This window comes from Phyllobates terribilis, unplaced genomic scaffold, assembly GCF_046119375.1.
Source record: "Phyllobates terribilis strain yellow unplaced genomic scaffold, ASM4611937v1 Scaffold_1__5_contigs__length_1240528914, whole genome shotgun sequence".
Lineage (NCBI taxonomy): Eukaryota > Metazoa > Chordata > Amphibia > Anura > Dendrobatidae > Phyllobates > Phyllobates terribilis.
In genome coordinates, this window is record NW_027362761.1 from 914,284,874 (window position 1) to 914,309,640 (window position 24,767).

At 42.2% G+C, this 24,767-nt stretch overlaps 1 protein-coding gene across 1 annotated transcript in view; it reads left to right on the top strand.

The window, feature by feature from the left end:
- Nucleotides 1-1,194: 1,194 nt before the first annotated feature.
- Nucleotides 1,195-24,767, top strand: part of FAT4 (FAT atypical cadherin 4) — a 253,046-nt gene continuing 229,473 nt past the window's right edge. Inside the window, exon 1 of the mRNA XM_073641488.1 lies at nt 1,195-7,052. Coding sequence (XP_073497589.1) covers nt 1,905-7,052 — 5,148 coding nt within the window. The 5' untranslated portion in view covers nt 1,195-1,904. The remainder of the gene's footprint in view (nt 7,053-24,767) is intronic.

Here is a 24,767-nt window from a genome sequence, read left to right on the forward strand (position 1 = left end):
AGTAAAAAAAAAGTTTTAAAAAATATAAAAAAAAATTAAAAAAACAAATGTTCAAATCATCCCCTTTTGCCTCATTAAAAATAAAACAATTAAAGAAAAAGTAAAAAAATACACATATTTGGTATTGAGGCGTTCAGAAATTTCCGATCTATCAAAATCTAAAAAAAATTAATTCAATCGGTAAACAGTGTAGCAAGAAAAGAAATCAAAAACCCAGAGATCAAAATATCATATCTACCCCACAACACAATGGTATCAATAAAAACATCACATCAAGCCGCAAAAAATAATCCCTCACCCGGCCCCAGATCCCTAGAAATGGAGACGTTACGAGTCTCGGAAAATGGTGACAAACGCAAAAGCTTTTTTTTCATACAAGTTTCAGAATTTTTTTTTGCCGCTTAACGAAAAAAGAACCTATACATGTTTGGTATCATACTGACTTGGGCAATCCTAATGGCAGGTCAGTTTTACCATATAATAAGCACGGTAACTAAAAAAATTAAAAAACAATTGTGAAATTGCATTTTTTTTTGCAATTTCACCGCACTTGGAATTTTATTGGCGTTTTCTGTATGTGGTAAAATCAATGGCGTCATTCAAAAGCACAACTCGACCTGCAAACAAGAAGCCCTCACACGGCTATATTGCTGGAAAAATAAAAAAGTTATCGCTCTGGGAAAAAGGGGAGGAAAAACTAAAATGAGAAATCGCCCAGGAGTGAAGGGGTTACATTGCAATGACTAGGAAAAGCTTTCTAATGAATTAATTAATTTTTAATGGACCAGTCTGATAATTTACTGATATTTGAATGAGGACTTTAATGCCAGTTGCCAATCTTGTTTTTTTTTTATAGCACAGTTTCCACTTTAGGTTTGTTTGTATTGAACAATAAGGTGAGAATTAGTTTACTTATTTATTTTACTTTCAAAATAGTGAGTGTGAGTTCTGACAGAAAATAATCTCATTACTAAATTCCTACGGAAGTTGAGACGGGTCAAACCTTTGTATAGTATAGAGCACTTTCATGTTGCAGTTCTTTGTAACCGCCGCTAGATGTCCTCGGTAACTGGATTACTTCTCGTATTACTGCGGTGCAGTTGCACACTCTGGTCACTAGATGCCACTGTTCCTCCATTTTTGCACACAATGATGACATTTCGTAGCGGAGCAGCACGGGCTGGAGACTGTGAGTGGGATGCTTCGTTACAGATCCTCGGTTTATTTACAAGGTGACTTCTGAAATTTCATTGGGGGGTGCAGTGAGAAGAGAAAAGGGGGCAGCAGCAGCTCTTCACATGCTGCCCAATGGTGGGCTCTGGAGGAGGGTCTGGAAGTGACAAGCGTGTGGCTGGGCGGAGTGAGGGGAGGGCAGTCTGCAGCCTGGGCTGAAGTGAACGAGGATCAATGAGAGAAGAAAGTTTTTTTGTTCCAGGAGACAGTTGTGCTGCACGGAGCCCCCCGTCCTGTGCCATGCTATAAGCCCCCCTCATGCACTGAGGATGCCCAGGAGACTTGGCATCTTCTCCAGGCTGCAGAGGACTGCAGGGGCTTCTGTGCGGACAGTACCAGCAGCATCTGCCCAGGGGAGCATATAAAGGCTGTGGGGCAGAGTGTGGCATCTGTCCTCTGCTGATGTGGATGGATCTGGATGGACCAAGCTGCTCCTCACTGTCTGACTCCACATTTGGATGCTCACCAAGCGCAAGAAGCTTTTAATGAGTCTTTGAGATGTTCCCTGTGGGATATGTTACTGTCCTGAGCTCCTGGAAGGACTACTGAACTCATCATCTCATGCCTGCGCACATCCAGTGCTGTCCAGGAGAAAGTGCTAGCACCCAGTGCATTGCTCTCACAGTAAGTGGGTGCTTTTCGCACTTTTCTGATATTCTGCATGGACTTGCATGTGCATCATGAGCCCCCTGTGTGCCAGGACTGCGGACACCCAGGATCTGGCACTCATGCATTTCTTACTGGCTTTTTTGTTAATATCTGTGCCCGGAGCATTGAGCAGCTCCCAACCTCGGCAGATCTTTCAAGTTCTAGAGGAGCAGCCACCAGGGACTTATGTTGGCACCATCACAACTAAACCAGGCTTTACCTACAGACTTAGTGAATCCCATGCACTGTTTAGCATTAACTCCTCGTCTGGCTCTATATACAGCACCTCCACCATAGACAGGGAGAGTCTTGCCAGCGATGTTATCAATTTGGTGGTTCTGTCTAGTCAACCGACGTATCCAACTGAAGTTCGGATTACTGTGCTGGATATCAATGACAATTCACCTGTGTTCCCTGATCCATCCATTGTGGTGTCTTTTAAAGAGGACACCCAAGGAGGAAGGCAAGTTATACTGGACACTGCAACGGATTCTGATGCCGGGACCAATGGTGTGGATCACCGCTCTTACCGGATTGTGTCCGGCAACCAGGATGGGCGCTTCAAATTGGGAATTACAGTTAACCCAAGTGGTGATGGTGCATTTCTACATTTAATGTCACAAGGTCCATTAGACAGAGAGACTGTTCCGTGTTATTACCTGGTGGTAGAAGTGGAAGATAAAGGTACACCGAAAAAAGTAGGCCACTTACAAGTGAATGTGACAGTGCAGGACATCAATGACAACCCACCCATGTTTAGCAGCTCACAGTACCGAGCTAGAGTTGAGGAAGATGCCCCTGTGGGTTCAAGTGTTCTTAAAGTAGAGGCCACTGATAGGGATGAAGGGGACAATGCTGCAATTGTATACCAACTAGCAGAGGGAACCCCTTTTCAGATTGACCCAGAAAGTGGACTGGTTACCATTAGGGAGCCATTGGACTATGAAAGTCAACAACAGTATACTCTAAGCATTGAGGCCAAAGACCTTGGCACCCCACCACTAACTGGTCGTGCAGAGGCAATTGTTTCTTTGATTGATGTTAACGATAATGATCCTGTTGTAAAGTTCCGCTATTTTCCTGCCAACTCTCGTTATGCATCAGTGGATGAGAATGCCCAGGTTGGCACAGTGGTGGCTCTACTTACCGTCACAGACTCAGACTCACCTGCTGCAAATGGAAATGTCACAGTGGCTATACTAGGAGGAAATGAGCAGCGCCACTTTGAGGTACAGACCCTAAAGGTGCCCAACCTCAGCCTTATTAAAGTGGCTAGTGCACTGGACAGAGAGCGCATCCCTTCCTACAACTTGACTGTTAGTGTGTCAGATCAGGGTCATCCTAGGCCAAGATCATCTGTGGCTAGCCTTGTCATCTATGTGAATGATATCAATGATCATCCTCCAGTCTTCCAGGAGCCACAAAGTAAAGTGGAAATCAATGAGGACTTACCACTTGGATCTTACATCTGTGGAGTATCCGCTACAGATGGGGATACTGGCCTTAATGCCAACCTACGATACTCAATTGTATCTGGAAATAAGCTTGGATGGTTCTCCATTAGTGAAAACAGTGGACTGGTGACCAGTATATCTGCTTTAGACCGTGAAACAGCTCCACAGTTACTTCTTAATATCAGTGCACGAGATCAAGGCCCTCAGCCGAAAACAAGTTATGCTACCCTGCTTGTCAATCTCTTGGATGTAAATGATCAAAGGCCCACTTTTAGTAGCCTTCAAGGGGATAACTCGCAATGGGTCTACATACCAGAGAATTCCCTTATAGGTACTGAGCTGATCACACTAAAGGCCACGGATGGTGATCTAGGGAGTAATGGCACTATCCGTTTCTACCTTGACCCTGATAACCCAAGTCCATGTCAAGCATTTTTTCGTTTGGACCCTTTGTCTGGACTACTCAGTACCCGAGCAGAACTGGACAGAGAGCATCAAGAAAATTGCACTTTGACCGTTCTGGCTACTGATCTTGGAACCCCAGCCCTTTCTTCCTCCGCTAAAATCACTGTCACTCTGTTGGATGTAAATGACAATAGTCCTGTTTTTTATCCTGTGCAATACTTTGCCAACATTCAAGAGAATGAACCCCCGGCAAGTTTTGTTGTTTTTGTGACAGCAGCTGATCCAGACATGGGTGCAAATGGTACAGTTAAATATTCCATCAAAGCAGGGGACTCTTCCAAATTCCAGATAAATGCTGACACAGGAGCCATTACTACAAAAGCTGCATTAGACAGGGAAGAAAAAACAGCTTACCAGTTAAAAATTGTTGCCACTGATGGAGGAGGCCTACAGTCCCATAACCATGCCATTGTTACTATCACTGTGTTAGATACCCAGGACAACCCACCAGCCTTTACCCAGGACACGTATACTTTTGTTATGTTTGAAAATGTGCCTTCTGGATATAATGTTGGGACTGTCACAGCAACCACTATGGATCTTAATACAAATATCACTTACCTTATAACTACAGGGGACCAAAAAGGGATATTTACTATCGATAAAAACAGTGGTCTCATCATGACTGCAGGGGTGGTTGATAGAGAAGAACAGGGCTCTTACCATCTTAAGGTTGTGGCTACTGGTGGAGCAGTAACTGGTGAAGCAATAGTTAATATAACAGTGAAAGACTTGAATGACAATGCTCCCCATTTTCTGCATGCAGTGGAAAGTGTAAATGTGGTAGAAAATTGGAGAGCGGGTCATATTATCTTTCATGCTAAGGCCGTTGATCCAGATGAAGGTGTAAATGGCAGGATTGCTTACAGCTTAAAACAGAACCCGTTAGGCTTGTTTCAAGTAGATGAAGTTGGTGGAGCTGTGAGCATCACTGGAGTCCTAGATGTCACTGCTGGGTCATACCAAGTAGAGATTTTGGCCTCAGACATGGGTGTTCCTTTGCTGTCGTCTAGTTTCATATTAACTGTCTCCGTACACGATGTCAATGATAATCCTCCAGTTTTTGACCAGATTTCATATGAAGTTACTTTGTTAGAGTCTGAACCAGTTAATTCAAGATTTTTTAAAGTACATGCCTCTGACAAAGATTCTGGGGCCAATGGGGAGATTACATATCATATTGCAGATGGGAATATGGGGGATGCATTTGGTATATTTCCCGATGGGCAGTTGTATGTAAAGAGTGAACTGGACAGAGAAGTTAAAGATATATACATTTTGCTTATTACTGCTTCTGATAGAGCCGTAGAGCCCCTGAGAGCTACAGTAAATGTTACCATCATCCTTGAGGATGTCAATGATAATAGGCCGTTATTTAACAGCACAAACTACGTCTTCTACTTTGAAGAGGAACAGAGAGGTGGGTCATTTGTGGGTAAAGTCTATGCTGTAGATAGGGACTTTGGTTCTAATGGGGACATCATGTATGCATTCGAGACTATGCAACCTGACTTTCAACTGAACACAATTACAGGGGACATAAGCAGCACCTATCAGTTTGACCGAGAGACTCTTATGAGACAAAGGGGGGCAGCCACATTTACTCTTAAAGTGGTCTCAACTGATTTAGGTTTACCAAAACCACTGAAGGACCAAGCTACAGTCCAGGTTTACATAAAAGATATCAATGATAATGCTCCTAAGTTTTCTAAAGATCTCTATCAAGCTAGTATATCCGAATCTGCAGCAAACATGACTCCAGTGTTACGGGTCTCTTCTTCTGATGTTGATGAGGGAAATAATGGATTGATAAACTATTCTATAATTAAAGGCAATGAGGAAAATCACTTTTCAGTTGACAGTAGCACAGGGCAGGTGTCACTGATAGGAAAGTTGGACCATGAAGCCACAGCTGCCTATTCTCTTATCATCCAAGGTGTGGATTCTGGGAAGATTCCACTAACTTCCACATGCACCTTAAGTATTGATGTACTTGATGAAAATGATAACACACCTTCTTTTCCCAGGTTGGCTCTCTTTGCAGATGTTTTAGAAAACATGAGAGTTGGGGAACTGGTATCTTCAGTAGCAGCTACAGATTCTGACACTGGGGACAATGCTGACATTCACTACAGTATTACTGGGACTAATAACCATGGGACTTTTAGTATTAGCCCCAACACTGGAAGCATCTTCCTGGCTAAGAAGCTGGATTTTGAAACACAGTCATTATACAAATTGAACATTACAGCGAAAGATAATGGTAGGCCTCCCCTCTCATCCACCATGTCAGTTGTCATACAAGTTAGAGATTTCAATGACAACTCACCCAGCTTCCCAGATGGAGACATTTTCAAGTCTGTGACAGAGAACGTCCCCATTGGTACATCCATTTTGACTGTGACTGCCTCAGATCCTGATGCGGACATTAATGGACAACTGAACTATGCTATCATCCATCAAAAACCAAGAGGCAGTCACTTTGTAATTGATGAGTTGCGGGGCATCATTTTCACTAATGCAGAAATTGACCGAGAGTTCTCCAATCTTTTTGAACTAACTGTTAGAGCCAGCGACCAGGCCGTACCTGTAGAGTCCCGAAAATATGCTCTGAAAAATGTAACTATATTAGTAAATGATCTTAATGACAATGTTCCTACATTTGTGTCACAGAATGCCTTTGCTGCAGATCCTACTCTGGTTATTGGCTCTGTCTTGACAACAGTAACAGCTTTTGACCCAGACGAGGGCCCCAATGGGGAGATAGAATATGAAATTGTTAATGGCGACACTGAAACTTTCATTGTGGATCGTTACAGTGGGGACTTGAGGGTGGCCTCTGCAATGGTGCCATCACATCTCATTTACAACCTTATTGTGGCTGCCACTGACTTAGGACTTGAAAGAAAGAGAACTACAACCGAGTTGACCATTATTCTTCAAGGGACCGATGGACCGGTCTTTTCCCAGCCGAAATATATAACAATTTTAAAAGAAGGGGAGCCTGTTGGTACAAATGTTATATCTCTTGATGCATCCAGTGCTCGGGGCTCAGAGACTTTAGTGGAATATTTCATTGTTTCAGTAAAATGTGAAGGAAAGACTGTTGGACGTTTATTCACCATTGGACGCAATACAGGTGTCATCCAGACTGCAGCCGTTCTGGACAGGGAGCGCGGAGCGAAGCTATACCTGCTGGATGTCTTTGTTATTGAGAAAGAAAGCAGTTTTCCCAAGACTCAAAAAGCCGAGGTAAGATTTTCTGTTTCACCTTTCTTTATTGTACATGAGTATTGTGCAACTTTATGCTTCTTGCATGTTTTAGAAACCTTTGTCTATACTGTTCAGGAAGCATTGGGTTTATGGACTGTTACTGCTTACCCCAGAGCGTGCCCAAGAGTGTGTTAGGGGCTTGGACTTTATGATGTACCTTGTAGATTAAGGAAAGATTGATGGATGCTGGACAGCTCAGGGGAATGACAACTTCTGCTGAACCTCGTGCTGTTTCTTTGTATATAAAAGTTTAGTTCACCTTGTGTTATTACAGATGGATATTATAGTCTATAACCTGATATGTAGCATGTAACCATCCTGCAGCTAAGAATGAATTGTAATTGTCTACATGATTTCCTGGCTATTGTGTGTTTGTAGGAAAGTTGGGTATCTAAGAATTCCACCATTATGGTGTCTGCAGTGGTTGGTACCCAGGAATGCTGCCTGGCAGATATGCCCATTTATGCCACACTAGTGATGAATGTACCACACAGTAACCAGGCATATTGGCCTTTCAGGAGTACAAGGAAGCTGGGTGACTACGGCTGTGGGAGCTGGCACTAAGGCACTCAGCTTTTCGTAGAAACTGATGTAGCAAAGATATGGCTGCATAGAAGAGTTAACAGATGAGGACAACACAAAGACATATCATCATTCCTAGTGATTTTTCTTTCTGTACTTGTTGAGTCCAGAAGTTACTGGGCACACATACCAAATCATTGAAAGTGTCCTCCACCTTTTATTTATCTTCATAGTTTTAAGGTTGGGATATACTTAAGACCATCAAGTTCGAACTATAGCCTAAACTGTTTATATTTCTATCCATATTTTTATCTAACACAGTTGTCTTCTTATGTGTTGTGTCTTCTAATGAGGACATTGGGTCACCAGTGACAGCTACGCCTGTGCCTCCTATATCTTGCAGACATGCTCCATGGGAGCACATTAGCTCTTTCATAAGAATGCTGAATGCAGAAAAGCCCTATGTCTTCTGTACATTTTATGTGTCCAGATTTAGTCAGATGGAAATTGTTCTACATGTGCTAAAGGTCATAATTAATAAGTAGGGATGCACCTAAGGCCTCATTCAGACCTTCGTGAATCACGTGCATTCTGTCCATGGTTTTCACGGATAGTCTATGCAACCATTTTAATCTATGGAGATGTTCACATGTTCTTGTTTTTTCACAGACTGTGTGTGCAAAAATATCAAGTCCATTTTCGATTGAAGTCACAAATCAACATTAGCTATACATGTCTATGGTTCTGTAATAATCACTGAGAGCTCACAAATGGCATTAGTGTATAGGCCATGTTCTGTCCGTGGTCAATGTTGTAATCTATAGGAGAAGCTTTGTAACTTATTTATCCAAATGTGAAAATCACTGATGAAACTCTGACTCGCGGACCAAACACTGATGAAACTCGGACCATTGTTTTGCGTTCATGAAAAATCACGGTTGATGAATGAGGCCTTGTGGGTACAATTTCTGTCTTGCAGAGAGATTGCATGCTATCTGCTTAAGCACTGACTAAACCTCTGGAAAGTTGTGTGGCCGTAAACTAAACACAAGATTAGGTTCTCTCTACTTAATGAAAACATTTTCAAAGTGCTCAAGTTCTGTCGCTGACATGCTCAGTGTTTCATTGCAAGTTCTCAGTGGCGGAGTGAACTCTTCGGAGTGAGGAGCTCGGGTTTCCAGCCAATGCTGAAGTCTTCTTGGTTGCAGTAGCCTGAGAAACGTTCTTTTGCTTACAGAGCCTTTCTACATACGAGTTATGGCTTTTTCTGGTAAGCACAAGTCTTACCTCAAATGAAAAACAAATGTTTTACTAGTGAAGCATTTTAAGATCTTCAGTTTGAGGGTAAAGTTGATGTTTGCATGGCTTCTTCCCTTACATTTCAGACAGGTAATAGCCTTACTGGGAGATTCCTATAGAACTGCATACACTTTTCTGAATACTAGACAGATGGAGCTGGTGTTATTAATAACTGCCCCCCTAGAGAACTTGACCAAGCAGGGGTCTCGGATTATTACCATTCATTTTTACAGACACACATATTGCACTCGAAATGGCTCAGTTTCAAGAGTAAACTTATTTTTATGTTTTTTTTTTCTTTGTCGGTTTTGGACACAGAAATACTTTCACACAGTTTTGCTGATCTGAATTCTGCAGTCTGGCAGTAATATGAATTGCACTGGCTATGTACAGTCTGTTATGTTAGGTAATGGATTATATAATGATATTTTATTTTTTAGCTTTTCTCCTTTGGCCAATTTCAGACCATGGTAATATAACTGCAAGATGCAGACACCCCATAGTTCTAATTAACTGAACTGCGATCACCTATGGTAATATATATTTGGCTCACTCAGTAGAAACACTAATTTATGATTATCACAGCAAATGGAGCATGATTTGGTGCAGTGCATCCTTTTTTTCTAGAATAAGCTGCATAACTAGGCTGATTGGTGATCTGGAGTCTAGGAAAGCTGGGTGACTCCATGGGAGCAGGAACGTCAGCCGGATTGGTTGTTGCCTTCTTATAAACAGATGTAGCAAATGTCAAACCAACATGCTAAGGAATGATCACATTGCGTTTTCTTTATTTGCGCGGCATGGCCGCCATTTACCTCTGTATTATTTTAGCTGCATTTCTCAAATAATGTAGCATCCCATTTGTTTGGCGCTTGTCACATCTGTTTGCTGAATAGATTTCTTTGGGTAGATTCGCACAAGGTAGATTTTGTTGCAGACATTTATTCGACCGTCTTTTATATATATCTAAGTAGAGCTTGAAGAAATCCATGCACTTACCAATAAAACAACCCCAATCAGATGTTTGGAACTGATTTTCAATTTCCGCAACAAAATCTGCCATGTGTGAATCCACCAAAGAAACTTCTGTTTGTGGAAACTCTATGTTCTTACATATGATATGCTGCAATGAGAGATGAGCAATAGATTTGCGGTACCTCCTCCTGGTCCTTTGTTGCAGCCAGACATCACTTCTGAGGTCAGCTTCCTTGGCCCGACATCTCCTTGACGCCTCTTCCGCTTTCTAGGCCTCACGCAACGTAATGATGTGTGTCGTGCCACATTGTCATGGATGTCGCATGGCCTATAAAGTAGCCAGGCAATATCTATGACAATGTGGCATGACACACATCATTACATTGCGTGAGTCTCAGGAAGCGGCAGAGGCGTCCAGGAGATGTTTCATGGCCTATAAAGTAGCCATGCAACATTTACGACAGTGTGGCACAACACGTCATTACGTTGCGGCAGTCTTAGGAAGCAACAGAGACGTCCAGGAGATGTTTCATGGCCTAGAAAGTAGCCATGCAACATCCATGATAATTTGGCATGACACACGTCATTACGTCATTATGCTGCGTGAGTCATAGGAAGAGTCAGAGGCATCCAGGAGATGTTGCATGGCCTAGAAACTAGCCATGCAACATCCATGACAATGTGGCACAACACACGTCATTACGCTGCGTGAGTTGTAGGAAGTGGCAGAAGCATCCAGGAGATGTTGCATGGCCTAGAAAGTAGGCATGCAACATCCATGATAATGTGGCACGACACATATCATTACATCATTACACTGCGTGAGTCGCAGGAAGCGTCAGAGGCATCCAGGAGATGTGCATGGCCTAGAAAGTAGTCAAGGCTCCCAGGAGATGCGGGCAGAGAAGTCAGAACAGGAGGGCAGAGCTGGGTAACACAAATCTTTTGCTCATTTCTAGCTGCTATATAAATGCACCTAGGGTTACACAACTATAAGGAGTACAAACTACTGTTAACAGTTACGACAATGAAGTCAGCAACACTTGCTGGATGGCACAGTTTTCAGCTTCTCGTCAACATGGACAACCATCAAACCAGTTAAGTTTTTCTTGCACATTGTCACAAATGTATTAAAAGAAAAAGTGTACAGATGTGAATATTCTATGTTTTACTTGATCACATTCTATGTATAAATTCATGGTTTCGTTCAATGTTTTTTTTTTTACATAATAGAAAATTATTTTTTTTGGAATGACTGTAGCCTCTTACTGTTACTATTAAAAACACAATTTGGTGGATTGAACACCATTTATTTCATTACATAAATTAGATTTAAATGTAATTTTGTAGTCTGTAATAATCGCTCCAAGTGCTCTGCAGCAGACACTGAGCGGTGATTGCAGTGATTGCATTCTCCCGTAATGGGTTCATTATGTAGTTTGGTGTTATCTGTGGACACTGTGGCGGTAATGTGTTCAGTGCAGCCATGGTTTATGCTCTGCAGATCATCTCTCACTTGGGATTTGAAAATAATTATCGATAAGTAATAACAGAATATTCTCATTGTCACAGTATAAGGAGAGATCCTTTACTTTAAACTTGCCTACTTTCAGACAACCATCTCTGGGTAACATGGGCACCTCAGGATCCCCACACATTTCTCCCAAAAACTATAAATTATTGATATGACACAGGAAAATATTCAGTCTTCAGGAGATTTGCTTAATTGGGATAATATATGTCCTTCCTTAAAGTCCCTAGTAAAATATTGTGCATGAAGCAAGGAGCATTGCTTTTCCCCTTAAATCAGCTGTTTTTTTTTGTAGAAGCAAAAGGAAATTAACATTCACATGATTAATCAATGGACCTCCAATGTAATACATCTTCTTCTGAGTAATCCTCCATTATTCCCCCTCCACCACTTCCTATATTATCTGCATACATTATGAGGGAGCGTGGAAATGGGTTTAACAAACCCCTCTGACCTGTCTCTGACACATAAGAAGTGGCTTTTATATTGTCCTGGTGACCTGCTGGTTGAAGCTCCTCCTGCCCTTTGACATTATTGCTCCTGCTTATCCTTTTATTGGAGAACTGATGAAAATGCCATTCCTTGATAGAATATTTTATTTAGTTTTCTAGTTTCTTCTTAACTCTTGTATAATGTAATATTATACTACTTATATAGAAATCCTTATTGCTTGTTTTCTAGGGGACATGAATCTTTTTAATCATATGGTGACCACACAAGCACATAGCTCCGTAGTATTGCAGTGTAACTGTATTGAACCATGCTTAAAAATATCATCTATTTTTTTTAAATGATAGGCACTAACTTAGATGTGCAGCAGATTGGTAGGGGTCCTGTTCCTGAGAACCCACTGATCACTCAAAAAAGCAGTCTATTGTTCACAGCTCAGCAGGCAGAGGTGCCAAGCACTGGTCTCGGCGCTCTTATAGAGCAGTGTGTGTGTTCTGTAAAAGGATATGAGCACCTACTCTACTCCGTGCACAAACTCGTAGAGCCCGAATTATGAAGACCAGCGTTGTTCACGCCTGTCTTGATGAGGAGGCATGCTGTGTTCAAAGGCTCCTGATTCATGAAGAGGTGCACGCATCTTTAGGAATCTGGAGCGTCTGACAATTGGCGAGTGCATCTATACAACATACCAGAAATCTCACTCCAGTCATTGACTGGAGTGAGATATTTGGCATAGGGAACACCACAGCTCGTTATGAATTAGACAGACTGTTGCGTTCTGCCAACTTTGTCAGCTGGGAGAAACTGAAAATGCAAAAAGTACCAAAATTTTGGCGCAACTTCGAGGTGCATCTAAATTTTTTGACTTTTCAAAGCTTTTACGCCAGAATTCTTGTGCAATTGCTACTAAAATAGGGAGCTTGCCTGGTAAGCATTTAGATAGATGTGATGCTTATTGGAGCACCAAATACCCTTAAAAAGCTCATCAAAGTGGGTTACCAAAGTCAGACCGCCACTGATTTAATATTGATACCTAGGGATTAGCAGACCTGTGGAAGTTTGGGTTCTGGTACCCAACCCGAACTTAATTCCAAAGTTCGTTTCTACCAGAACTGTACCCGAACCAGAACCCGAACCCCATTGAAATCAATGTGTACCCAAACTTTTGAGCTGGAAAATTCTCTCTCTCTCCTTCTCTCTCTCCGCAACAGACTTTCCAGAACATTGAACATTGCAATGGACTTCCGAGAGAAGTCTGTGTTCGGTGCTTAGCACCAGACACTTACTGTCCGGTACAAACGGCAAACTTTTAAGTTTGAGTTCGCTCATCTCTATTGACAACTTATTCAAAGGATAGGCCATCCATATTAATGAACCAGATAGCCCTTTGAATGAATGTTTCCATTCAATGACAACTAGCAGAGCATTAAAATCATACACAATTGATGCACGAAAGTTTCCAGAAATGGCATGTCTTTTTAAATATGCAATGATTGAATACAGGAGTATCGTATTTTTTGGACTATAAGACGCATCGGAGCATAAGACGTACCTAGGTTTTAGAGGAGGAAAAAAAGGAAGCACAAAATGTGGTCATGATGCCCTGTTAAGGGGGAAGGGGTCTGCTGCTGACACTGTTATAGGGGTAATATCTCCCAATTCTGTTAATATCCCCCATCCTGGTATATGTCGCCCTCCTTCCTGTTATATGTGGCCCTCATCCCCATCCTGATATGCATGGCACCCCAATCCACCATCCGGGTATGCATGGCACCCCAATCCACCATCCGGGTATGCATAGCTCCCCAATCCCCCATCCTGGTATGCATGGCACCCCTCATCCCCCTTCCTGGTATGTATGGCACCTTCATCTCTCTTCCTGGCATGTATGGTACCTTCATTCCTTTTCCTGGTATGTATGGCACTCTTCATCCCTGTATGTATGGCCCTCCTCATCCTGGTTTGTATGGCCCCCTTCATCCCTGTATGTATGGCCCCCTTCATTCCTGTATGTATGGCCCCCTTCATCCTTGTATGTATGGCCCCCCTCATGCCGCATCCCTGTATGTATGGACCCCCTCATGCCTCATCCCTGTATGTATGGTCCCCCTCATCCTTGTATGCATGGCCCCCCTCATCCCTGTACGCTTGGCACCTCCTGATCCCCGTCACGCTGCACAGAAAAAAAATAAACAATCATACTCACCTCCTCTCTGCTCCAGCGCTGTCTTCCGCTCTGTGCCGAAATAGTCACTGCTCCCCACGCCAGGACTGCGTGCGTGTGGGGAGCAGTGACCATTCATTCTCCCTAATAGCGCGCACACTTTAGCTGCAGCACAGCTCCTGCTGCGCTCGCGGTCAGCGTGCCTGCTATTAAAGGCCATGAATATTCACCACACCCATGCAGTGGTGAATATTCATGGCCTTTAATAGTGGGCACACTGACAGCAGTGCACTGCTACTCCGCCACTGTCGCTTGCCCCACATCCCTCACAGCCACAGTATTTATGTATATCGGACTATAAGACGCACCCCTCACTTTCCTCCAAAATTTTGGAGGAAAAAAGTACATCTTATAGTCCGAAATATACTGTACCTCTTTGTGATTTCGTTAGTTTACTTTCATTGTTAGTACCCTCACTAATAGGAATATCTGCCATGACGTGAATATGACTGTTTAGTGGAGGCTTGTCACTTCACACATAGTCCAAGAATCAATTTGCTCTCAGATACCTATCATTGTCTGACCCTGCCTGCTAAGCCCCCATATCTGCAGCATAGTAGGTATATTTCTTGTTGCCTATACAATATGTCTAATCTTATCCTCTGCTATTTAGGATGATCCCCGCCACCTCGCGTCTGAGTCTAACGTGCATTTTTCTCTTAACCATCTGTTTATAGGCAGACATAAGATTATATTTGCTAAACCTGAGATCTGCCACAGACTGTAAATCAGCTGCAGCCCAGAGAGGCCTCCAGCAGGAGAATGGTCAGTGCTTCCTTTTGTAATAAAGTAGAGAACAAGAGGAAACCGGGCTCTTCCTGTTGAATTGTTCAATAATTTTTATTGTTCCAATGACAAAAGATCATTTTTATTCCACAAGCCCATACATACTTGTCCGAGTCATTTTCTGTAGTGGGCATCAGAATAGGATATGAGTTGCCAGAGCTGGACCCTCGTACCGCCGGGTTCCCTCCAGCCTATAGCACTGGCATGTCCAGCTGATGTGGTGTTGCTAGGTAACTCATTAGTTCCCAGACTGCAGTTCTTGTTGGCACTTTACTTTCTGAAGTTTAATAAACCCGCTGGACATACTTGAGATGCCATTGTTGATTAATTGCATCCTTGCCATTCTGTATCTGCCAGCTGATATGCTAAGTGCTTTTGTGCTCACTACTGGACCTGATTCACTTTTCACTTATTGTTTTCTTTGCTCTCTTATACACTCCATACATAGTGTAATGTAGAAATTAGGGCCCATGAATGAGAATACTGCAGGTCACAAACAGTGGCATGATCTATAATTAACCTATGGATTGTTAAAGGGAATCTGTCACTTACTGGAATGTTGGCTGTAGTTTTGATAACATTTCATTTTTATCAGCAGGAGATTAGCCCTAGAGGACTAGTAAACCTGCTAACAAATAGTCCTCTATATTTATAATCTCTATGCTACCTGCCCCAACCACTGATTGGCAGCTTTCTGCCTATGCACAGTAGACACAGAAAGCGGCCAATCAGAGAACTGTTAGTTCTGTAGCAGATAAAACTATGATTTTATCAAAAGTGCAGCAAGCAGTGACACATTGCTAGAATCACAGTCTCTACCCCTACATCATGCTCTTCTCAGATGGGGTAGCAAAAACCTACTGACATATTCTCTTTAAAAGTGGTACGAGAGGTAGGTACGGGTGGCACAATTGCCTTCAGTTTTCTTTCAGCAACCAAATGGGCACAGTAGATGGATAATATGAATGTTAGTCACCAAGACATAATGCACGTTTGGAAGAGCTAAATATACATGTCACAGGTGTATTACTGAGGTTGCCTGGCCTTAAATTACTAGTCTGCAGACTCTCTGTGACTGCAGACTTGTGTGTCCTGTCATCACACTGCTCCGGGAGCGGACGGTCATGTGACCACAAGTATGTGATTTGTATACTTCCGGCCACAATCCCACTAGACTGTATCCGGCCTCTCTCGATACACTTGCATTGAGTCACACCCATCTAGTCGGTACATGACCGCATGTATGCTAATTACATACTTGCGGTCATGTGTCCGCTGCTGCCGGCACCAGAGAATCCTCACATAGCAGTGCAATGTGAGGATTCGCAAGTCTTCAGTCATATAGAGTGACTGCAGACTTGTACCCTAAGGCCGGACAACCCCTTTCAGGTTGATATAATCTGTGGGAGAACATTTGTCAGTTCAGTAGCTATCATACTAAGGGATATGTTGTGGGGGGTAGAGGTCCAATGTAAAACCCATTGCTTGGGCACCTAGAGGATTTGTCCCATCCCTAATTTGTCAGTATACTATGGGAAGCATCTAATTTATTGTCATACTGACATACCATAGATAGGAATGGACAGAGACATCTGTGCAAGAACAGAATGTGGGCAATTTGGAGGCTTGTAGTTCATCATAATGCACCCCTTCACATGCTGCTTTATAGGTATAAGTGAACCCCCTACTCCTTGGGCTACCTTCACCAATGGTATGTCTGCCCCGGACATTAGACCATTCTAGGTCATAAGTAGGTTGTGCCACACCATAGTTTAGGAGCCTCAGACTCTATAAACCCTCCATAAAATTATGAATATTAGGTATTAGAGGGAGAAGCTTATTGTTTTCTGAGCCCCATTTTCACCTTTCTATGGGGCATTCTCCTGTATGCTTGCAGTTTTGAATCCACTGTATAAGTATTTGTGTTCACACATCACCCCATTGTGCTTTGATTATTTTTAAATCGTCCATCTAATAACTGTTCCGTCCTCCGTGTTTAGTGAATGCTCCTTATCAAACAATGATATCAGAGTGTAGACAGATACGAGTCTCTGAACATCTAATTCCAGCCATGATTCTATGCACATAGTTATTTCTTCGAGTTCCCAGGCCAAATAATACTTAATAAACAATGTAATGAAGCAGACTCTGTGGAGCTCTCAGTTCACTGCAGACTCCAAAAAATACTGGAGAATCCCATCCAAGAGTCACAGTTTAGCTGCAGATTATGACCTTTGGCTTACAAGACCATTTCTGATATCTCTTTAATAATATGCATTGCAGAACAATATATATAAATTACTTTCTCTGTTACATTAGCATAGACAGTGACCTTCCTTAAAAAATATTAATAACAACTGTCTTTCCCTTCATCTCCAAGCATTGTTTTTCCCATTGGGCCTTGCATGCCCTTCATATGGCGAGATCAGTCACCCGTGCACAAGCTGTTAGACAGACAGACGACAAACAGGCGCAATACAAACAGACTGATAGGCTACACGCAGATAGTGAGGCTGCAGTTGTAAAAGGTTATTTAAGATGCTGCAAAGCCACTGACCTGCAGTTCAACTGATGATTTGCTGCATCAGATGCTGAGACATCTAAATGACTTCATTTGTTATGTGACTTCACAGCTCTGATGGTAAAGGTTATTGACTGTAATTTTCTTGGGCACATAATGTAGCTATCATAAGTGTTCAAATATAAATAAATACTATTTATTATTTTATTAAGTGTTAATCTTCAGTCTGAACTAAGACTATCCCTGAATCTTGCCCCTCTATAGTAGAGACAGGCGAGGATATTATCAGTGGCCAGAACAAGGACATGTGCTCATGTTGGATCTTATATAGGCCAAGTGTTTCATTATAATCATTAGCTGGAGACAGGCTCACGGGAGAACCGGTGAATCCCCTCTGTAGGCCCCTGTGCAGGAAAACGTTCCCAACCTCCCTACATGGGTGGTAGTTGGCACGTAGCTGAACAGTGGGCCTCAAGAGTTGGTGTTGTGTGGCGGCCATTGTTGCTGTGGTGGTGGGACAGTGCGGTCTGAAGTCGTGGGTACTCAGTCTTGCAGCATTGGTGCTGCGAGGCATCGGGTCGCCCGCCTTGTTGGTGCATTGTCGCCGCGATGGTTGTTTCCGCATGGCGCAGCACCTTTCAGTCTAGGGACTTCATGGGAGATTCACTGTGACATGGTAGTGGGCTTCATACAGTCTGATCAGAATGTTAAACTAAGAACCTCATGTTCATTTTGTAAGTTTTTGCTTTTTTCTACAGTTCTGGCCCCAAGAATTAATGTTACTGGTGGTCTCTTAGTACCCCACCCTGACACTGGTTGGAGATTTAAAAAAATCACAAATCTATATTAAATTGAAAGACAAGAAGTACAGATTGGGTCTAAATGGGGGCTTTTTTATGGATCTGTACAGCACTGGTCATGTTGTATAATGGCCTAGACAGTGTTACTTGTCACTTTGTCAACTGCAGGTCACCAAGAATGGGAGCTATCATAACATGACATTAAAGGAGTTGGCTATTTTATCTTTATTTTAATAGATGTGTTAGAGATATAATTTTGTTGCACTTACTAATAAATGTTGCAGGTTCTCCTACACTTCATAGTAGAGATTTCTTCGTAGACTGCACTACTATTCTCACCATGACCACATTTGGAGGACACGCAACCAGATCAGTCCCACAACCTCCTCAAGTTGAAAAACAATGCAAAGGGGAAAGCAGTTTTTCAGTTGGAGGAAGTTGACGGACAGATCTGATTGTATGCTGTTTTCACAGAACCTGGTCCAGCGGCCAGGAAAGTAATCTGTGGTCACTAAGAAGCGCCTCCAACCTCCTGGAATCCGTTGCTCTTCTTTTATTAGCTGGCCAGATTAGAAATCACATGTGTGTCATGCCACAACAATGTTGTTATGCCAGGCTAATCAAAAGAGCTGCGGATTTCGGTAAAAGGGTGTTCTCAGGGCTCCCATAAAGTGGCGAAAGATTACTGACCTGGACGCTGGACTGGGTCCTATGAATCGATTTGCACATACTCTAGTGCTCTTCCAACAGTGGTCATTTTGAGAACAGAAGCGCTGCGCAGTCTGTGAGAGAGCATGTACTAAGAAGTGCAGACGGAAAAGCTGCAATACTTATGTAATTGCAAGCTCCAAAAAGTCATGTCTCAATGCTTTTATGAAAATAAAGATAAAGTGGACAACTGCTTTAACTTTCTATGTTTGTGCAAATATGGTCTCTTCATTTCTGGACACAAAAGGAAATTTACGGCATATATAGTAAGCTCTATTTGGACTGACATTGGAATATACAATATATTTATATTGTTGACTCTTGGCCTTTCTTGCTCCATCATATCACCCAGTCATTTGCTTTTCTATACACATCTTGAATGGTAATGTGCATACCCACAGATGACACACCAAATGGTGTCTCATCCATTGTGACATCCATGGCCAAGTCACGTACTGATGGCTATGTCATTCTACATGGAGAGTGCCAAGGGGCAGAGCACTAAGGCAATATAGGATCAAAGGACAATATTAATTAGTTTTTATTTTCACATTTTAGATCCTTCGGTTATTACACTAGAACTCTTACCATGAACTATTTGCAATACTGCAGCCAGTCAGAGTTGTTTGTATCCTTCCATCCTAGGTAAATTAACGGAGCACTCCAGTGATTATTCTTATTTCTCCCTTTGTTAGCAATAATGTGTGTGTATATGTAATGAGTGCAGTAATATATTCAATGGTTTCAGTCTTATGCCATTTTCAGAGTCGCTCTGGTCCACTCTGATACCACTATTGCGTGGAGCGAACGGCAGAAGACGGATGCCCTCATGTGATGCAGAAGTAGACCAAGCTGCCACTGAAAACGGCAGGAGATGGATGTGCTCATGTGTTGTAGAAGTAGACCGGGCTTCCACTGAAAACGGCAGAAGACAGATGCGCTCATGTGCAGAAGTAGACCGGGCTGCCACTGAAAATGGCAGAAGACGGAAGTGCTTATGTGGGGCAGAAGTAGACCGGGCTGCCACTGAAAACGGCAGAAGATGTATGTGCTCATGTGGTGCATAAGTAGACCGGGCTTCCACTGAAAATGGCAGAAGATGGATGTGCTTATGTGGTGCAGAAGTAGAACGAGCTGCCACTGAAAACGGCAGAAGATGGATGTGCTCATGTGGTGCAGAAGTAGACCGAGCTGCCACTGAAAACGGCAGAAGATGGATATGTTCATGTGGTGTAGAAGTAGACCGGGCTGCCACTGAAAACTGCAGAAGACGGATGCGCTCATGTGGTGCAGAAGTAGACCGGACTGCCACTGAAAATGGCAGAAGACGGATGTGCTTATGTGGTGCAGAAGTAGACCGGGCTGCCACTGAAAACGGCAGGAGATGGATGTGCTCATGTGGTGCAGAAGTAGACCGGGCTGCCACTGAAAACGGCAGAAGATGGATGTGCTCATGTGGTGCAGAAGTAGACCGGGCTTCCACTGAAAATGTCAGAAGATGTATGTGCTCATGTGGTGCAGAAGTAGACCGGGCTTCCACTGAAAATGTCAGAAGATGTATGTGCTCATGTGGTGCAGAAGTAGACCGGGCTGCCACTGAAAACGGCAGAAGACGGATGTGCTCATGTGGTGCAGAAGTACACCAGGCTGTCACTGAAAACGGCAGAAGACAGCAATCGGTGATTTTACTACTGCCCTCATTACACCTACACACATGATTGCTAACAAAGGGAGAAGTTTAAAAAAATCACTTGGGTGCTCCTTTAATGTTAAAAAGGCAGCAGTCAGATCAGTGAGTGCCCATTGGTGAAGCCAGGTCTATATTGCACTTATAGTCCCAGATACGAGTACTGCAAATGAAACGTTTCATATAGTTGATGAGTCAGTACATTTTTTTTCAAATTTCATTTGTTTGCATATCACTGTATTTGATGAGATACATGACATCATTCCATACTCTTATAAATCCAGCCGCCACCTGATCGCTATGTTTCCTTCTATTAAACAGTAGGTTTAGTCATTGTTGAGCAATGTGGGAATTGTTGAATTTTCCAAGAATGCTGAAACAACAAACCTCAGTATTGAGTATCGTAACCCGTGCAATAGAGTTTTTGTGAAGGTTATTGAATCCAATTCCAAATGAATTTTTTTAAACAAATATAAAAAGGTTCAGATTCAATATTCAGATTTCACTTCTTCCAAGTCTCTTATTCAGCAGAATGGGATGCATCCACTGAATATTGAGCTGGCTCTGGGCAAGTTAATAAGATTATATTAAGCTGAAGCGGTGTGAAGTGAGCTACAGCATGTCGAATAAAGGAATAAGCATGCAAAAACTGTCATTTGGGCTGCAATTATTCACTTGGCGGAATTTTGCTGATCAAAGCAAAATATGACTGTAGAAGATCCGCACATCTACATATTCATAAGAAAGTGATTGACTTTTTAGTTGGTAGCATACTTAAAATACACACTGCATTACAAAGTCATTTAGAGCATGTATTCACCTCTGAACGAAATGTTGGCTACACACCTAAATAGTGTTACTGTGTAAATACATTGCATTACCTATCTTATACTTATCCTGACTTACTCACTGCAGGAACTAAAACCCTTCCAGCATTTTGGTTGGTCCAGATATTTTTCTGATGATTTACATTTTGGAAATTTTTGGCTTTTATACCAGATATTGCAAAAATATTTGATACTTGAACAGAAAATTCTTCTAATGCACTTTAGGAGCTAATAGAAATGCCACCCGTAAGATGGATACCGGTGATAAGGTAGGGGAGCAGTTCTTATCAGGAATAGTTGTAAATAAGTTGGACTTCCAATATTGCAAGTGATCGTTAGCGTTCTCCAAAATCAGGCTTCTCTATTCAAAGTTTTTTCAATACATCAATAAAGTGAAATATTTCGGCTTGTTGCAAGCCTTTTTCATCCAGTTTAACCATGGTGCAACTTTATTTGTCCAAATGGGGCAACATTTTGTAATGGTTTCTGACTCAATTACACAGCGGCGTCTCTGCCATGCACTGTGCAGGGGATCTGCAGCACAACTCAGTTCCAGTAAATGGGGCCAACTGCAATTCCCTGCACAGCCAGGAGTGGTGCTAAGTAAGCAGTGCTGTGCTAAAGCAGTACTGGAACCCTTCATTCTCAGGAGCAGAGGAGTTCTCAGAGGTCAGACCCCAACTCATTATAAAGTGATGGCAACAAGTCATCCAGGGAAGTATGTAGATATTCTGAGGCCCCACAGGAAGGTCTGAATTCAGCCCCACCCATTGGTCTAAATTGAGCCCAATCCATCAAGTCTTTGAGATCGCACTTCCACAATGTATTGAGTGGGCTCAAAACTTCTGCTCAGATCAGCAGCAGATGTTGGGCGAATTAGGCAGATGCCCTATAGAGGGCAGGAACATTTGCCACTGAGACTTTCTCCATAAAAATCACATGACCTGTAGCTATAGATGGAACACCAGTGATAGCGTCATTATATGGGGAAGGAATACCCCTTTAATATACACTAATTTGCTTTAATATGTCACTTTGTTGTATGGTTTTAACCCATTTATAGTCATTTTAAATGAAATGGTCCTGTTAAGGTGAACATTATTTTCTTTTCTGGAAAAGAAAGTAATATGGTGACCATGTCATAGCCAAGTCACACATGACAGGTTTAGAAGATTTTACATATTACATATTAGGTGAGGATTGGGTATTTTTACTTTGACTTATATAAACACGGCATAAAAGTTGCAATACAGAGAAGCATAACCGCGCGCTTTTCTATGTACCTTATACAATATATTGTCAGGCATAGAATCCTGTTCACATTCACTATATGCAGTGCTGCTGTATGGGAGGCATAACCTGGGAAAGGAAATGTTTAGTCACAAGGAGCTACCATAGCCATCTCTCCGGCTTTGAAGACGTATTAGTGCAGTGGAAATAAAGGGTAAATGCTGGAATTCATAGCGTTGAGTGCGGAGAACAATACATTGCACCTTTATCACTAACAGCCATCTGTGTTCCCTTAGTCCAATGCAAGGATTTGGCACATGGACACTGCTTCCTCCTACGCTCTGTGATTTTACTCTACACTTAGTGTTTTCAGTTCAGATTCTTCTATTTTTATTAGGGAAGACCCAAGTCATATAAACTTGCAAAATTATTTCTGGCAGAAGTTAAGAACAGAGGAGCAGTGCTATTACTTGTGACTTGATAACCTTGTGCTATGTCGTTGGCAGGACGCTCGATTAGCATCGTTGGTCCGGTGGTGACATTGTAGTGCAATTTTGGCCAAACGATGCAGAACGTTTTATAAGCATTTTGGATTCTGCTCAGTAAACCAGGTCCCCTTTCTATGTCTTCAAAAAAAAAAAGAAAAAATCCTGAATGGTTACTATTCAACTTGTGGTGCAGAGAGAATACAGAAGTGCGAGACAGGGCAATAAATTCTTATGTGGGTCTAAACAGCCATAAATTATTTCCTGCAATTTAGCACTGGTTGACGCCAATTTCTAACCACCCGCTGTGGTGAAAAATCTCTGTTTTCTTCTGTTTTGCTACTGAGCCAGCAATTTAGTAAATGAGGTAAACAAAAACTGCTTAATACACAAAATATGCCCGAATCGCGTCTGGATTTACTTTTTGTCTGGGATTATTATGACCTTGCTGGGGTTTAGTCTGTTAAATAATACTAAGGTAAAGTAAATGGGCCGTGTTTAAAATAAATAACCTTTACGGTTTTAGCATTCAGGGACCACATGGAGACAGTATTTTTATGAGATTATCTGCAGATCTTATATGGGAACTATTTTCTCTTGCCTTACACGTTTCGCAGTATAGGTTTAGTGTAAACATGATCTCACCTCCCAACGTGAATTTTATCTGCCACAAATGACCTACTTTCTCAGCGTACTATTAGCAGATCATGCTAGATGGTGGGATATGGGAAAAGTTTAACATCCTGCCAAAATTGGAAATGTAAAAATAATTAAAAAGAAAAAAAAAAAATCCTATAGCACCCGTTCATAGTAAGAGAGGCTCATTGCACACCCACATCAAAGCCATACTTGATCAAATATTGCTGATTTGTTTTGTCCACTTTTTTTACGAATTTGGGTGGGACCTAGAGGGGGTGGGGTGTAACCTGGAATCAATTATAAAGGAAATGTTTGACAGCTCATAGCTGCCATAGATATCAGTTTTGGCACATGAGCTGTTCTGTGCACCTCTTAAAGGGGTTGTTCAGCCGAGAGTGTAAAATACACACTCTTAGGTCTCATGCAGACGAGCGTATATATCGGACGTGTTCTGTTTGATTTTTAATTAGATAGCACACAGACAGCATGCTGAACCCATGTTATATGTAATTTTTTTTTTCGGTCCAACTGTCCATGAGAAAAAAAAATCGCAGCATGTGAGTCTCTGCTGAGGCTCACCCATTCATGTCTATGGGTGCATAAAGAAAATGGATCCCACACGGAACATCCAAGTGGCATTTGATTTTGGCAGATACATTTCTATTATAAAGCTAGGAAACTGTATTTGATCATGTACATTTTTTTTAGTGTACATATATGAAATCAGATTGCACACGGACCAAGAAAATGGACACATGGATGTCACATGTGCATAAAAAACGAACACACGGATGGCACAAGGATGAAAATTAGAAGAAAATAGTTTTCTGGATGAAACTCGGATGATTTCCCATACAGCTCATCTGCAGCCGGCCTCGGGATTCGTCTCTGCTTGCCAGTTTGCGCGGTCATCACATGATTGCAAGTATGAGATTTCCATAGTTGCGGTCATCTGCCCATTAGCTTTTCTTCTGTTTGTCTCAATAGAGCATTGACAGGAGCAGATGAGA